Raw genomic sequence first — 17861 nt, 5'->3', positions numbered from 1 at the left:
CTGTAAGGACACATGATCTGATGATGGCAAGTAGAGTGAAACGACAATAACAAGCCTGTTAATGTAATCTTGTGCTGCAACAGCCTCCAGCGTAATTTTAAGTTGTATAGATTTGGGAATTGTGCCTGATGCCACAGCTACAGCCACACCGCCTGAGTCATGGGTGCAGTCTTATCTGTCTTTCCTAAGGAGGTGAAAATTCAGAAACATGTTGTCATGCCTTTCCGTTAAATTTGTCTGCCGCAAGTATATTACGTTGGGTTCATATTTGCGTTTAATTGCGTGAATATCGTCTATAATGTGCAATCACCCGTGGCAGTTCCACTGGACAATTCGCACCATACGGGTGTCTTCTGGGGTTTACACATTTGGAGTTAAGGAGGTGTCGATGAAGACATGGTCGCAGAGGCACTTGGGCACACCTCCATCTCCTCACCTAGCTTTCTTCAACAGCGTTCACTTCCGTAAATACCAATAGGGGGACCAGGTGGTTTTCCCCGGCCCTTCGGCTTCTGTCGAAGGTCGGGGGTACGGGAGGGGGGGGGGGGGTTCTCAGGCCACTGCCGCCTAGGAGCAGATCCTGCAGCGGTGCCACTTCCTGAGGGCGCCCGCCTCTGTGGTGCGTCAACCGTCACTCGAAGAGAGGAGGTCGTTCGACGGCTTGGTAGCCATACCGCTTTCTTTAGTTGCGGGGAACTTGGCTGCCGGCTTGACTAGTTTAGGGGGCTGTTGATCTATGCAGTTCTCCTGAGTGGACTTCGCCAGTTCCGGAAATTGAGGCTGCCCCACTCCCTGGCGGTCTACCTCAGCAAAGAACCCTTTCCGAGTGAAGGCCAGGCATCCTTTGGCCTCCTGAAAGGATACATTCTCTTTTACCTTGATGGCTAGCAGCTCTTTCTTCTGTCTGAAGCGTGGGCACTTCCTGTTGTATGCAGGGTGTCCACCGCTGCAATTCCCACATTTCACATCTACATCACAGGCGTCATTTCCATGTTCCGTGCTAGCACACAGGCCAGATGTAGGTTTTCCATGACATGAGTGCTGTGTGTGCCCATGCCTCCGGCAGCAGAAACAGCGCCTGGGGTTTGGTACATACAGTCTTACGCGTAGATTCAAGTAGCCTAGGTGTACATCGTCGGTTGGTGAAGTTGAAGGTTAGAACGAGGTGTTTTGTGGCAATTTCCTTATCTTTCCTGGGGATCTTTATTTGTCGCACTGCAGTTACATTTGTCTCTTCTTCTTTAAACCCCTTCACAATCTCTTTTTCAGACCCATCCATCATATATTCTTCCGACACTACCCCCAACCTAGTATTTAAGGTGCGGTGGGCAGTTAGGGGAACCTTGTGTGTTGCTAGTTCTTTCATTGACAGCCGGGCATCTGACTCAAATTTTGCTTGTACCTCTACCTGGAGATCCCAGGTTGGCATCTTTTTAACGCTGTATTTCGGTCCAAGTAGATTGCTCATCTTTCTGGCTACGACGAACGGCGACACTTTCCTCAAGGGTTTCTGAGGGCGGTCACATTGCATCAGCAGGAATTTCGGGACAGTCGTATCAGTGGGTGAATTATTGCTGGTACTGCTCGAGCTTTGCAATGCAATACTTTCGGTGCGCCCACCTTTAGGAGGGCGATCAGGGTATAGATTTTTCTTCTTTTCCATGAAAAGTAAAGTGTTCGGCAGCGGTGCTGGCCGCCCACCACGAAGCCCAACAAGGGAACGCGACTTTGTCACGCTAACCATATAGCGCTACTATAACCCCATGACGTCTAATCAAGGCTGATTATAAGCACAGGGTTAACCCTTGCAGCCTGGGGTAAAAGGAACGCAGGAAAAAAAATAGGTGAGAGGACAGAAATGGAGAGATGACAGAATAGAAAAGGGGAGAGAGGAAGAATAGGAAAAGGCGACTAGCTGATTTCCCCAGGGCGGGTAAGTTCTGGGGTGCCGTCTGCTAGAAGGAGGGGCCGAAGTTGCGTGTTGTTTCAGCTGAGCGGCCGTAAAGGTCCAAAAACAACCTCAGCGTCAACTCAGCAACCAAGATGCCCTCTTCTTTGGACACGGCTAATACACGCACACCTGGCGCATGGGTGGGTCCAACCCACATGGGCTCGGGGTGCGCAGTGTCGCCACTACCGTCACTTTGAACACTCAAGGTGCCCCTGCGGGGCATGGTCTTTTCGTTCTTGTAACCATGTTAAACATCGATTTTCCCGTTTTTTCGTTGTGACTGTACAAGAGCATTCAAGGAGCGAGATTTCTGCATGGCGTTACGGAAAAGGCCCACATCATAAATTTGACTCCGTCTTGCACTCCACAGTTTTCTTGAAAAGTTTGAAAACTTTGAAAGTGTAACTACTTTACATGTGTAATCCGCAGGAATGCAGTGTCTAGGCCACTAGAAGAAATAAGTGATTGCATATTCGATCGCCGTCTCCGCAGCCCGTATTTCTGAGGTGGATGAAAGGCACAAACGCCTGTGTGTTGAGATGTCGACATTCGTTAAACATTCCACGCTGGTGAAAATATTTCTGCGGGCCTGCAATATACGGTACGCCTTTTAGCATGCAATGGTTCGGAGCATGAAATGCGCCGATATTTTCTGGCAAGTGTGTTTCCGTGGGAAGACAAAAAAACTCTTAAGTCGGTTTTAAGTTATTCCGTGCAGAGTTCAAACACTAGTAATTGGCGCTCTTTGTCGCTGCCGTCAACCACCGAATTAGCACAAAATCAAGAGGTAGATTTTCCTCGAGATATACGTTTATTTTCCCAGCTTTTCACATAAATGAACTTCTCCTCATTGCGTATAAAGCCTGGTAATCCATAATTTGTCAGGAACTGTAGACCGGATAGATTTTACCGTACCGGCGAGGAGCGTACGCCGAAGGACTGGTTTAACAACAGCGCGGTTTATTCGCTGCTCACAACAGGTGAGGCCTGACGGTTGACGACAGGAATCAGGGACGATATTCGAGGCCGTCGCGTACGTAGATGTCAGGACTGTATTAGAAACCCCTCTAGTATGTCAACTCAATACAAGAAGCAAGACCTCATTTCGTGCATCATAGCTACAAAACCACTCAAATAACGCAGCGCCCCTTAATTTAAGCGATGTGATCAAGAAGAACCTTAGCTTCGGTATGTGAACGTTTAAAAAAACTCAAATATACCTTTTTATAAAGATTTCAAAATTTAAGGAAGATGGGCTACTTATCCGGAGTGCATGGATTTTTCAAATCGAGGAGAAGGAGGAATAAACAAGATAGTTTGTTTCTGGACTAGCTGGTGCATATTAAGTTTATAAATTTTCCTCCCAAATTTGGAATGTCGGCCGGACACACCTGTCGCATCTCTTAAAACCCCCGAACTATTCTCTAGACGCCATAGAGAGCTGGGCGAGAAAGTGTCTGGTGAATCATCAGTACTTCGCCTGTTTTCCCTTATATCTGGCTGAATTGTTTAAAGTTGTATTTGAAATTACACCATGGCTACTGGTGAAAAGCAGTATTTTGAGTATTTTAAATTTTTGTTTGTATTTTGTTTTTACGGTCACTTTAAACTACTAGACATTTTTTCTCACTTCGCTAATAATTCTACTCATCGAACCTGTTCGCGAAACGGTTCCAGCTCCGAATTGGTTCAACTTCCGATCCAGTGCTCGAACCTGTTCGGTACGTAATTTAGTCGAACGAGAACCGAGCCGGAACGAAATGAATTTACCCGAACCCAAAACGTAACCGAACCCGTATTTTTTCGGGTGGGCCCACTGACATTTTGCGTTGTGAACTTTTGATTTCAGGTGCATCATTATCATTAAGAAGAAAACAATGGGCAAGAGACGTGTTTATTTTGTTCCAAGGCGTCTGTAGCTAAATCCGAATTTCGGGGGTTTAACGCACCGAAGCTACACCTGGGTATGAGTCGTACCATAGTGGAATGCTCCGGATAAATTTGCGCAGCCTGGAGGTCTTTAGCGTGCGCCGAAATCTCGGCACAAGAGGGTAGTCGGTTTTCGCCTCTATCTGAAAAGCAGTCACTGCGGCCGTGATTGAACTCGCGTGCTTGGGTTCAGCAGCACAGCGCCTTAGGAATGTGAGCCACCGCGGCGAGTTCCTCTGGAGATAGTTTTTGTCGAAGCATGTAGCTCAGCTCTTGGTCTACATATTTTTTTGTGTGTCGGAAGAAGAGGCAGAGGAATATTGATATTACGGCATTTTAAAGATAATAAAACGTTAAAATAATTCGGCAGTGAAGTAGTGAAAATGCATGCGAAAATGCCTCCCCTGAAAATGCCTGTATTTACAAGAATGTGTTCTCGTGCGCACCTTTACAGTAGCAAAAATAGCCCCAGTCAGAAGTAAATTGGCTTCCATAATACAACTCCAGTTATAACCTAGAAACTCCCACAGGTTTTAGTGGTAGGAAGATAGGAAGCAATATATTTCTAGAAATTTTGATCTGGCTATTCCTCTGTTCCTCCTCTCTTAGAGAACGTGACTTTGAGCTCCCGTGCTACCGAGCAGGGCAATGAGAGTCGTTTTCCCGTCACCACAGTTGGTTTTCTGATGGAGGTGGACAAAGAATTCCGTGTGCATGAACATGAGGTATCATCAATCAGCGTTTAGGGGCTCGCCATAATGTGCCTTTACATATAGATGTCCTTCAGCGCGTGAAGCCTTGTTTGAAGTTGGGGCTGCGCCATGAATAGCATTGGTTGGGGATTGGGGAGAGTAGCATTGTAAAAGCGTGCATTTATCACGACGGGGGCAGCGAGCCCAGCAAAACGCCTTCACAATCTCCCTGGTAGAGGCCGGGGGAGGTGCGGAGGGAATTCATATTTCTTGCTGCCGAAAGCCATGGCGCTGTATATTATGCACAGGCGTGCTACAAGGCTGGTGGGGATGGTGGTCACTGAGAGGCGCTTCTGTACAGGACTTTTTCCACGTGATCGCGCATCCTTGACAGGCGATTTGCTCACTCTATACAGGTGCGTGTTTCAGACACGTTAGTCAACTGTAACACACGAAGATTATGTGAATACATCTAATACTACTAAAGCTGAATATGTTGACGCATGAACGTTAGACTGGCACTGTCTGAGCCTGATGTTAGTTTTAGGTGTTTAAGTTTGTTGTAACCACTAATACAGCCAAACAAGTTTCTTTATTTCTTAATTGAACGCGGGCCATGAGAGATATATAGCTTCTTGAATCCAGGACATATACTTATGTTCTGCGTTGTTGTACACCAGTTTTGGTTTGCCATGAGGTGCATATAAGTTTCTGCGGTTTGTAAGAGGAGTTTGCTGTCAAAACAAGAACGTGCGGATGCATGAACATGAGAGTTCTTCATTGAAGAAACCAGTAACATTATGCCATGGGATAATCAACGGAGTTGAGCATTAAAGAGAACCCTACATGGCTATGGGTCCCTGTATTTTAACATCAGAGCCTTTTAGGCCGACACAAATCCGTCCGGCGTAGACAGACAACCCCAAGCGCACCTGAGCGCATCCCTCGCGGCGACCATCTGGCGCAGTCGGCGCGAGGTGCCGGGCACGACCTTCGAGTAGGGGCTTCATAAAAAAACAAAAAGAAAAACCGGCGCACGTGACCGCGTGCCTTGCGGAGACCGCCCGGCGTCGTCCAGACGTGCGCGGCGTGCGCTTACGCCACATGTGGAGCGCCCGCCTTCGTCGTCACCGGCGCGTAGCGACCGGCGTGCCACGGGTCCGCCGCGCTGAAGACGACGACGAATCTGTCAAGACAGCCCTTCACAAATTACACGTATAGACGGCCACCGAACCAGCTCAAGAATAAGTGGTGGTTCACCGAGGGGAGGACGCGCTACAAGAGGATTTTCCCTTCGTGGCTCTGCCGTCGGAAGAAGACGAAATGGACGACGACGATTACTACTCAATAAAACACTTTACACACTTTGATGTACTTTGCTTTACAGTGCCGTCTAAAACGGTATTGCACTGCTGGGGTCCAGCTGCTCCCTCTTTCTTAGAATCCGCTGTCAGTGTGAGGAGAAGCTAGGTCGACCCCAAACTCCGCTGTTGGTCCAGCCTTGCACCTCTAATGCAAGCTGCGCCAATTTTTTCATGTTCCAAAACTCCTCAGGTTTCACGCGTGTTTCAATCGTGAGGCGTTGAAACATGAACGTCCCAGTGTGCGTGCTATTAGCACGCGCTTAGCAAATATGTCGCGCGCCGTTGAAAACATGGCTTGAACGTTAAGCTCATACGCGTCGTCATCTGGGTATTAGTCTTGAGCTTGCAAAATCAAGACGTAATTTACACTCAAGCCTACAGTCTCATAACTTGGATATGCATTTTGAGTAGAATAGGTATCAACAGGCACAACTTTCCAGATCCGCAGAGTCCGAATAATTGTGTGCGCGTGTACTCACTCGTCTTTTTTAGATATATCTGCCATCATCCCCCCCAAAATTTTGGTCATACCTTTCACCTAACTTCTTTGTCACCTCTAGGTCATGCGCTAAAATGCTTTCCGGTCAGGCATCTTCACACAACGGCACTGCTCATTTTTTAAAACTCATTTTGTCGGTCACCGCATCGACTTCAACCGATCACATGGCATGTGCCTATATATGACTCAGCGAAACTACTACACCATTTTGTCGTGTACTCTGAGTTAGGCAGGGAAGATCACGTTAAATCTTCTGCACCTTACCGAGAGCACACGAAGCTTTGGACATGCCGGCACTCAGAATTTTTTCTTATAGCATTGTTGTACAGGATGATATATTAGAAAGACCTACAGTGAGCCGGTTTAATCTTATTGTGCTATAAAAAACAAATCTAGGATACAACTGAAACCAAAAATGATCTTAGTTTAAAGGCACACAAATCAACTAGTGGAATACTGTGCTTGCAGAAACAGTTAGTTCTGTCTTCATAGAAAAAATAGCCCATGTAAGTGTGAACTGTTCTTGTGTGCCACTGTGGCGCTTTTGTAGACGAAGCTCGGATTCGAGCAGAAATACTCTTTTGAATGCATTTGAATGCATAGGCACCATTACCGGTGACAGGAAATAGGCAACGCCGGAATGTTAGGAAACTCATTACCTCTGCCGCGCTGTGCCCAGCTGAAGTCGGCCATTAAAGCAATGGCTAGAAGCGCGACCAATGGCAGAATCCGCATTGTCAGCCCCTGCAAATCACAACAAAAACAAATATATTAACCTTATCCAAAACGCTAGTGGTACTGAGAATCATGAACTATAACGTATGCCCAAGATACTAACAGTGTATGCGTAAGCCTGCTGTGCGCCTGACAAAGCACAATTCGGTGACTGCGCCGTACAGAAAATTTGCTCACCAAAAGATTTTTTATTTTGTGGTGTACTTTTTGTGGTGACATAAATGAGCGCCTTCCACAGCCATCGCGAAACGGAAAGACAGCACAGAAAGAATAATAACATCCCATGAAGTTTCAACAATCTTCAGTACTTCATATATGAAACCCGCATGAAGGAGCTTAAAGCGCCCCCCCCCTCCTCCACACACACACACACACGCACACACACACACACACACACACACACACACACACACACACACACACACACACACACACACACACACACACACACACACACACACACACGCACACGCACACGCACACACACACACACACACACACACACGCACACGCACACGCACACACACACACACACACACACACACACACACACAAATTGATTATCAATTACTAGAAGTGCATGAATCTGGGATGACTAATATGAAGCAACTTTAACTTGATAACCGGAAGCCCATGAACTTGGCGAAGAATGTCCCTGGAGGCTTGTGTCGTGGTTGCTCTATTTTGTGCTACAGGGCAACAGAAAACTCTGCAATAACACCCTTCATTGTTGCACAGGAATTAGGGCGTTGTGCGCGAATTGGGGGGGGGGGGGTTGATTAGCACGTCTGATGGAAAACAGCAAGAGTTGTGGCGCTTATACAAACCCTCGGTGTTGAATAAACATTCACTTTATACTTTCCGCGCTTCCTAAGGTTTCGTTACTCGTTTGTTGAACCTTAACTTTTTGGTGAATGTTGCTTTTTGGACCTCGTATATAACAACACATAGTTTTAACTGAACATCAAGGCCATGTGGCACTGCTAGTCATCGGACGAGGTGGTTCTGTGGTTTATATTGCGTATGGAGTGGAGTATTGACATCAAAACTTCTCCTACAATAGATTTTAACGCTGCTGCAAATATGTAGATCGCCACTGTTTCCTCAGCAGGATTTGCTGACTTGTTCGCAGGAACTATAACAACAATGTTTTCGAATTGTCTCGGTCCGGGTAAAAAAAATGAACATTGTGAGGTACTTTTCCGAAAAATCTATGTAAAGGTTCGATATGAATGCAGAAAATGTTATGCTAAAGTGTTCCTAATGAACCAAGTGACAGATTCCCCAACACTCACACGACTCACCCATTTTCAGACACCTTTGATCTTTTATTGCCAGTTGTGTATTGGCTATTTTGAAATTGCTTTAATAAAGGAACCATATGAGAGGACATAATGGTGGCTGTCAAGGAGCATGAAGCCTACATTGCCGCAATTACGGAAAAAGTATTCGCTGCGGGTGATGTTTTAAGACGAAAAAAATCCCCATTGAGCAAATTTAGGAATCCGGCTTCCGTGACCAAAACGGCTCCTTGAAAACTGTTTCTTACTACCAGGCGTTCTACAGCGCGAGCGTAAACTTCGCGGAAACAAGAGGTTGTCGTCCGCGCCGGTGCACCGCAGATGGAGAGAACGGAAGGACGCAGCCGAACGAGTGATTCGACAAGCAGATACATACAGCATTATTGTCAATTCTCTCACTGGCGGATGCAGGAAAAAGAAGCAGCACAATGTGTAGGGAAGAGATCAAAGTCCTTCGAAAGCGTTAAGCCGGCTCGCAAAGCAAAGCATCCCGAGCGGACAGATTGCCCTCTTTTCTTTTATTTATTGCTTCGACAGTGTAAATGTCTGAGTGGACTCCCTGTATCACTCACTGTATGGGTCAATATCACTTTGACAACACGAGGCCGAAGCAAGGCGTCTCAGGCGTTCTACTTTACATCCATTCTTTCACATTCACAGCACAAGTTCTTAGGGGACCTCGAATTGTTTTTTTCTAACGTTCCAAGCCTTAAGTAAAAGCCCATATCTTTGACATCCACCACTTCTTTGCCGTAAACCTTCTGTATACAGCTGTTGTATACTAGCATGTCTCGGGAGAACATAGATAGGTATACAACGCGCTGTTATTTAACACTATAATGAGGAATGGGTTGATTTCTGCGGCTTCATACGTGTACAATCTATGTGGAATGGCGGCGTTGCTAATTATATGTGACTCTCAGCACACGAACATAATTTTGCAAAAAATTACGGAAAAGCGAAAGAAGGTTCGCGCCTTTTTACTGAAATAAAACGTTGGCGATTTCTCCGGAGCATAAAAAAACGAGAAATGAATAAAGAGCCAGTTGAAGCTTAGCATGCTTATATATTTTTTGGTGTGCGCACAAATTAGATGACATTATGTTAACTTCTTTGAGTGACAACTTAAGTTCCATCGCCTTTCAACAAAGAGATAACCGCGGTTCGGACAACCTAGTTGTCACTTTATCAGCTACGACACCTTTGTTAAAAGAAAATCACTGTATTTACATTTCCTTACAACCGGAGGATGTGCGCGGCCGCCATCGATCTTCATTTTTGTCTACGAAAAACTGAATTGTTCACTACGAAGTGAGTGACGACGCTCTGGTAATAGATAGCCCCTACGCCTGAAAACTGTACAAGAACTTTGCGAAAAAAGTGGCGAGTGCTCCGAGCCTTAAACCATGCTATTTTCTCTTGCTGGTGTTCCGCGTTCCCGGGACATTTGGCGGTTCTGTGCGTGCAAGCGCTAGCCCGTTAAAGCACCTTTTATTACGTCATTCCTTTTTGCCAGTTCCCTGCCTATCGGATACGCGCAAATGATATGCCTGGCTGAAGCCGGCTATCGGCGGCATCGCTGATGTCGCGCCATTCAGCACATGACGCCACGGGGCGCGCAAGATGGGTTAGCCCTGACGATTTTTTTTTTGTTTTTTTCTTATCGAGCTCTAACACTTTCGCCTTCGCTTTCTTTAGTCTATTTTCGTATGAAGGAGTTCCATACGTACTTTTTTGAAAAGAATACTGCTCCGCTCAGCCATGCCGTTGGGTTTTGCATCATATTTCTTAATATTTGTTTCGCGCTTAGCAAAGTTAACATTATTTATTTATTTATTTATTTATCTATTTATTTATTTATTTATATGGGCGATGAGGTGCGTCGTATTGGAGGGCTCCGTAGAAATTTTGACCACGAAGGGAAGTTTGGCACCCGCCTCAATGCAGCCGTACGGCTGCAAAGGAAAGCTATACAGCGTTATCAGGAACTTCGCAGTTGAAGAAAAATTAGTCCTGGTCCAGGATTCGAACCCGGGACCTTCGCTTAACCGGAGCAGTCGTTCTACCGATTGACACTGGTAGACCGACTACCAAGAAATCTTACTCCACCTTGAGGATTTCCCCTAAATCTGGTCGATTAAAACTTTCCATTACTTCAAATTGTTGATCAATTCGCTCTCGCGCTAATAATGGCTACCCCCCTCGTTAGCTCAGTTGGTAGAACGGCTGCGCTGATTTAGCGGCGGTGCCGGGTGCGAATCCTGGACTAGAAGGAACTATTCTTCACCTGCAAAGTTCCTGAGAAACCTGTATAGGTTTCCTTTGTAGCCGTGCGGCTGCATTGAGGTGAATGTCAAACTTTGCTATGCAGAAACTTACTCCATCTTTGGGATTTGTCCTAAATCTGGTCGATTGATTTTCACCACCTGAGGATGTTTAACGTGCGCCGAAATCTCAAACACACGGGTGTTATCGCTTTTCGTAAACTTAAAATTTACGAGTCACGCCACCAGTGCTAGCAGTTGGGAGAGGTCTTGCCTGTATACACTTCATGTTCGTTCGCGTTATTTCTCAAGAAAACGCCTTTTTAACGGCTCTCCCCACAGACGCTTAAATATGATTCGATAAAGCGACGCAAAAAAGCGGCGCCAAAACACAAGCCCCAGTATTCCCGGGTATGGTTGGCTGTATAATGAGCGGATGTACACCGAAATACACGCGCCTATAAAATTATCGGCTTGTTTTTCAGAACAGCTAATAGGCCCGAAAGTATACTTTTGCCGTCGAAGCATGTCTTGGCCGACCCAAATGGGTTTCGTCGTAGTTTTTTCGTGTTTGTGGGTCGCTTGTCTGGCATCGCATTTTTCAAGCGATTTTTACCTCAGAGGAAATGTATACGTTTGAAAAAAGGCACCAGTTTTGCCTTAACAAACGCCATGACCATTAAGTGTACAGGCAAGAGAATTTTAAATTACCGTCACGCAGTGCCTCGAATCACTCATACACGTCAAAGTTGTTTGGCGGAATGCAAACATTACGACTGTTTGACAAAAAACAGGTGTACAGATGCAAAAGTACCAGCGTTATTTTGATAACAAATAGAGTGGATTGTTTTTCTACCAAAATAAATAAAAAACATGGCTAGGTACACCGCATAGTAAACGCGAGTAAGCAGGGAAACAAAAGGAAGTTAAAGTAAAGACGCTAGATCGTGCTTTTGGTTCGAGTGACCCAGACAACGGCGTTTGGGTGGTTTAAGTTGCAGTGATGCGTGCAACTACGCCTGGTCGCCGTTGACCAGGTCGTTGAAACTTGCCGTTCGCCAAATTCACACATTTCGTCGCGTTTATTGGTAGTTTTGGAGCGTCACGATGAAGCCCACCTGCGGCTCTTTCTTAGAGTGTATCTCCCCTCTTTGCTACGCACCTTATATTTTAGTCGTTCTGGGACGGACGTTGAGGGCGACTTTTCAGAGTGGAATTGTCCCTCTTGGTAGCGCAGCATCACAGTGCTGCGCTAACCATCACCGTGTTATAGAAGCTAAACCTTTGTATTACTCTCGCACTTATCTTCTCCAAATGTTGTTCGTTTCACAATAAATAATACCTGCTTTCCCTTATATTGAAAGTGTTAGTGGTACATCGATGACAATGTCCATGCTGTAACGAACGTTTGCTCCTGACAAACAAAAACAAAAGGCTCAAAAATTACGTCGTTAAGCACTTAAGAGGAATTAAAATTGTACGTGGGCGTGGTTTCCGACAAATAACAAAAGTGCAATTGCGAGATGAGCCGAGCAGTAAAAAAAATCGTTGTTTCGCTTGTACAACAAAAGCAAAGCAACGACTTTTTTTCCTTTCGAAACAAAGCTCCCAATGAAAAAGTAACAAGAACTGAATCCTACTTGCTGAAACCCGGTCCCACCCGCTTTTACTATAGGCAGAGTCCTTCAATGCTTTTCTGGTCACGAAACTCCGCCGTAACGCTATGGGCGCAGTTTCTATGTCGCCGAAGCCGCCGCGGGGCGGCGCTGAGTACATAGTGGGGGACAGACGAAACCTGCGCGCTGCGTCGGCGAGGCTGCACTCCCACGGAATCCGGTAGCATCGGCGCGTTGTTTTCTGAGTTTTAAGTTACCAGTTGATGTGACGCCTTTGGCGATATTGTGCGAAGGCACTGGGCGGAAATGCCCAAAACTTGTTGCGTACCGGGATGCCGCTCCGGCTACAGAGGTACGAGCGAAAAGGTCTCGTTGTTTTGCTTGCCAAGTGGCGCCGATTAGCGCGAGCAGTGGAAACGTGCAATACCGCGACAGGAAGCCGCGGCGTTTCTTTTGACTCGCAGCATGTCCGTGTCTGCGAAAAACATTTTGACACTCCGGAAGTTCTTTGGAACGACACTTTTTTGGGGAAAGGAGACGTCGTCTCTTTGCGACGTGAGAAACCCAAGCTGCGGCCCGACGCCGTTCCAAGGCGCTTCGACGGGCTGCCGGAGTATTTGAGCAAGCCGAAGCCGCTATCCAGTTCAACGAGGGTCCAGCCATTCTTACTTTGCATTCTTATTTCGTTTACATTAGGTTTGTTTTGCAATAGTGCCATGTTCGCGAACATTTGCCGCGATGCGTGCCTTGGATTTGTTTGTTTTGTTACTAGTGCATGAATGCACCCTGATGTCTGATCTTGTGTTACGAGCTGAGCGTTAATTTACTTTTTCTGTCGTAAGCAACGCTCGGCAGTTTTGTTTAATAAGTAAAAGATTTAACCTTGTCGTCACTAACCCAGAACAGACTTCCTATCTCATTAGCAATGTTCTCGGTCTGTACAAATGTTTCTCGAAAGAAAAGCATTTCCACACAAAAGAATGCATAGCAAACTTTGAGGTTCGCTAACACTCGTCTGTGCAAGTCACTTTGCTGACTGTTTCTTCGACGCTTATGCTTTCTAGCTTATTGCGGTACACAAGTTCGCTCCTTCCTTTCAGAACTTTAAGTTGCCCTTGAGTACGTGACATCGCTGCGCTGTCTGTTGTTTATGCTTTTATAGCTTATTGTGTGAAAATGTTTTCTGCTATAAATCGTATTGTTTTAGGAACACTCCATCATCATTGAGGACATGACGATATGTATTGAAATATTCCTTCGTGGCATTATTGACTCGTTAGCTTGACAACATGCAGTGTATTTTGACCAATGTGAAGTAGTCAGCTGAATAAATCAGTGGTGGAGCAGCAGCATCATGCTCATAAACAGGTGTGCTTTTTTTAGAGACTGAAACACTGCTTCATTTCAGTAGGTCAAGCATCCCCGGTCAAGTATCTTCATAGCAATGGCTTGCGAGTATAGTCGATCATAGCAAAACGCCCTGTTAAACAGAAGCATGCAACATCGAAGTGGTAGTTGGATTTGGCTCGGAGGGGGGGACATTTCTGGGAAAGCAACTCATTCGGAAATTGGAGCTTCCCGAATGACCTTGAGTGGCTGCACAATATTGCGCGAGACGCACTTTTCCTCGTTCTGTGCCTATGTAATGTTACTCTGTTGAATGAACCAACTAGCCCAGCAGCAAGTTTTATTACCCTTTTGAAGTTCCATGAAAACGAACACAAAGTAGCTGCTAAAAAATTAATCGGCGCTAAAACAGGGACGAGAGGAACACGTAACTCGCCCACATCAAGCTTTTGAGCACGTGTTCCTCTCGTCCCTGTTTTAGCGCCGATTAATTTTTTAGCAGTATGTACCAACTCGCCCACATCAAGCTTTTGTTACAAGGTAGCTGCGAACTCGAACTTAAACTTGGTTAGAATCCTAGAGATGGGCACGTATTAATGCGAGGAAAGCTTCATCGCTCGCACTTTGAAGCTTTACTGAAGCTCCATGTAATGAGCCCACAGGAATGAGGTCAACTGTAACAAACTAAACACGAAATGTATAGCTTTAGCTTCGGTACCGCAGCCGCGGCGATCATCGGCGGCGTAGACGGTCGGATTGCATAACGCGATCGGCGTCGCCCCGGGGGCTCACCGCGCGTATCATATTTGCGAATTTCTAAATCTGAGGCTTCGCCAGAGTCGCAAGCCCAACGAGATAACCTTCGCTTAAACAAAGCACAATTTCACGCTGCCCTGCACGAGATGAAAGAACTGTCGCAACAACAGGTACATTCATAACTGTTGCGGCACGACTGGCTCCATCAAAGCGTTGATATCGTGCAAAGGTAAGCGAAGAAAACCTTTTCACACGCGAGTGCAGCAACTACATTGTACGTCAAGCTAAATATGAATGATAGCAGAATATTTTATGAGCTATCAACAACTGCCTCGAACGGGTACCAGCTTCGGCAGAATGCTTGCGCGCGGGTGGCGCGGGCATGGAATGCCCCCGCGCTGACAGCGGCGACCCTAGCGGCAACTTTTGTCCCTGTATGATACCGGAGCCGGAGTTTCGTGACCAGAAAAACATTGAAGGACTCTGCTATAGGTTTTAGCCATAAGTGAAACGCACAAAACTACATTACAGGTGCAATGAGGACGCCAGGATACGGAAACAAAATTAAATTCCTCACCAATCTTGATGCCTTTAAAAGGTTTGCGTCCACTTTACTTACAACGCTCTCCAATATCACTTCTTTCTGCAGGGAGAGGGGGCCGTCACGAAGCAATTTAAATCTATGGTGGTTTGAAAGTACATCACTTTGCCTTTGAGGCTGCCTAATATTGCATCAGACCAACTATTCATTTGCCATTTGTAAAAGCTGCGCATCGTCAACTGGAGCCACCAGGTACAGCAGCTGTTGCAGAAAGGGTTTTAGGAGTGCGTCTTATAATTGCGTATTGTGACTCTTGGGAGTTTAGGTTTTGTCTTCTCGACTTCCCAAATCAAAATGTTTCATCGTACGCACGAACGGGCAATTTTAATTCGCAGTGGTATTCAGTCATTACAGAATACCCCCCCTACCCCTCCCCCATGCTTTGAGTCCTTTATTTTCAAGTTTAAATTTACCCAGCGGAATACAAGAAACATTTTATCAATTCTCCGAACACTGAAACCCCGAAACTAACTCCGCAACATTACCTATAATCCTGAACGCAAGTCATGTTATTCTCCATATTGTTGCTGAAGTACCACTTTTTACCGGAGTTTTAACTGGGAAAAAAGTAAATCTGCGTGTAAAGCCACAATATGAATGACACAAAAACTAACCTCGTGATACGTAAGAACTTGTAATAATAGGAAATCACGTGCATTAACAGAATGGTGCCGTCCATTAATTGCACGCTTGCAAAACTAAGATTCCCTACATGCGACCTGTGTCCGTGTTCATAAACGCATTATACAGAGTAAAAAACCAGTCTTGGAGCGAAAAGGTTTGTGCGAATACATCTTTTAATATGAGCTTTGAAATAGCAGAACTATAGCAATCTCGCGGCATGATTGCAGGTTTTTGCGTGACGCTTGGGACTGCTATTTACTCAGCATTGCAAAAAGATGACACGAAAGCTCTCCGGACGTTCTAGTTATTAGAAATTTCGGTGATTTTCTGCTTATATACGAGCTATTTTTTTCCGCTGCTTCAAGGAAAGGTCTTTGAGACCAATCAAAGGGCGTCCTTGTACTCATGTGCAGCTTTCCCGCTCATGGCAGTCCTTTCAGCAGTGATTACTCTGTAGTTATTTAGCGTAATGTAAAGTTATTTTTAGCTGCGAATATTTGGGATGAATACTTGCTAGCACGTTTCGCGGCTAGGTTTCTAAGCCATGGAAACTATCCCATAGAAATGCATGAGGAGTGAGATTTGACAGCGAATTGCACATAAAATACTCAGAATCCTGGAAATTTCTTTCAGGGTTTTCATCTTCACGCTGACTTCTTGTTTATGCCAAATATCACTTTCCTGAAGTTGTTTTCCTAGGTTCCTGAGAGGTTGGAATTTTGAGCGAGAAAGCTGGGTATGAACGCTATAGCGAAACTATTTACATCAGAGCTTGCGTAATGTTATTACAGCAACAATAAATCAACAAGTGCGCATGCAAAATTTCCTGATTACGTTCGAAATTGAACATCTGACAAAAAAAAAACCGGCAGAACAGTATCCGAATGTTCTCCGTTGTTTTATAATTAGGCGTATCTAGTACACGGTTTGGTCATCTATGTCACATGAAATGGTTTTACCAACGACTGAATTCGCGGTGTTTCAAAATATATTATTTCAGAAGAAATACAAATGTATGTTCCAGAGCGATTCCTGGTTCAAGATTAAACAGCGAAGAAATGCTAACTGACACAGGTGCTTCGGAATTCTTAAAGCACGCACAAAGTGATGTTAGGTGGAAAATAAGCAGCTTCGCTCTAAAATTCAATGAATATGTAACGTCGTGCTTAGTAACTGTTAGATACCCTGTTCCGGTTAACTGTTGGACAACCTAAAGTCGGTACGTATTCTCGGTTTGCTGGAGTGAGCGTCATAGATGCGGTTCCGCTATAAGTTTCAGATAAAAATGAAACGTACAACTAGATAAAACAGGTCTGCACAACGCTAGCATACTTGAACTAGGGACCCAATCAAAATGGCTAATGGCTAAAAGTAATTAAAAACTACCACAAACACATTTTTACGATAAACTGTTCCAACGCAAGTAAACTGGTAAGTTTCGTTAAAAAACATCAAAAAATATACAGCTGGAAGGAAGAAGTGCACCTAACGACCCGTATTTTATAAGAAATCAGATTGGGGCTACCGAAATTCCTCGGGCGGCGCTGTCGTTGGGATCGGCAGGGATCGTTGTCCAGGCTTCAGGCAAAAATCAAGCAGTAACTATCGATCTCACCTGAGGTTTCGGCGACCGAAGAACCACGCTTAACTGAAGCTGCCCAGAAGTTCAGGCGAATACCGAGCACTGCAGATCAGTGCAGCCCAGACGCCGTAGGCAAGAAGGTGTTGAAGGTCGCGCTGCGACGGTTCAAACGGCGAAGAAGTATAAAATACGGCCCCGTCAGTGCCAAATCAGTGAGGCAGCCGTCATAGCAGAGGAAAGCTCCTAGCCGCGCGCGCTGACTGGTTCTTGATTTCTGCTCGGGGCTTTCTTCGCCCACGATGCGGAAAAAGGCTGTCGTCTCTGCAACTACGCCGGGGCGTCAAGGAAAAGAAGAAAAAGAATACAAATAGATGGCAAAATCACTTTATGCTGCCTTTATTCAGACATACACCCTGCTCAGGCGTGCAACCGATGTCGACGACGCACGTCGGCGAAGCGTTCGCAAATGATTCCAGGAAAGAACATGCATGGCCAGTAAAACAAACATAAAATTGCGTACACTATGCTAAAGGCAGCCGCGTGCCCACACGGGCCTGCCTCGTGCACGTATGCATCCTTCCCGTGTTGTTCTCAGCATTT

General features: G+C 45.6%; 1 protein-coding gene across 1 annotated transcript in view; it reads right to left on the bottom strand.

The window, feature by feature from the left end:
- The window catches only part of LOC144177755 (salivary peroxidase/catechol oxidase-like), a 280303-nt gene extending 262741 nt beyond the window's left edge, over nt 1-17562 (bottom strand). Inside the window, exons 1-2 of the mRNA XM_077705328.1 lie at nt 17295-17562; nt 7095-7179 (exon numbers count right to left, since the gene is read on the bottom strand). Coding sequence (XP_077561454.1) covers nt 7095-7170 — 76 coding nt within the window. The 5' untranslated portion in view covers nt 7171-7179; nt 17295-17562. The remainder of the gene's footprint in view (nt 1-7094; nt 7180-17294) is intronic.
- Nucleotides 17563-17861: the final 299 nt, after the last annotated feature.

Source organism: Haemaphysalis longicornis, unplaced genomic scaffold (genome assembly GCF_048455015.1).
Source record: "Haemaphysalis longicornis isolate Haplotype H1 unplaced genomic scaffold, Haemaphysalis longicornis Haplotype H1 scaffold_1, whole genome shotgun sequence".
Lineage (NCBI taxonomy): Eukaryota > Metazoa > Arthropoda > Arachnida > Ixodida > Ixodidae > Haemaphysalis > Haemaphysalis longicornis.
The sequence above is the reverse complement of the archived record's forward strand: the minus strand, read 5'-3'. Positions and strand labels throughout refer to the sequence as shown.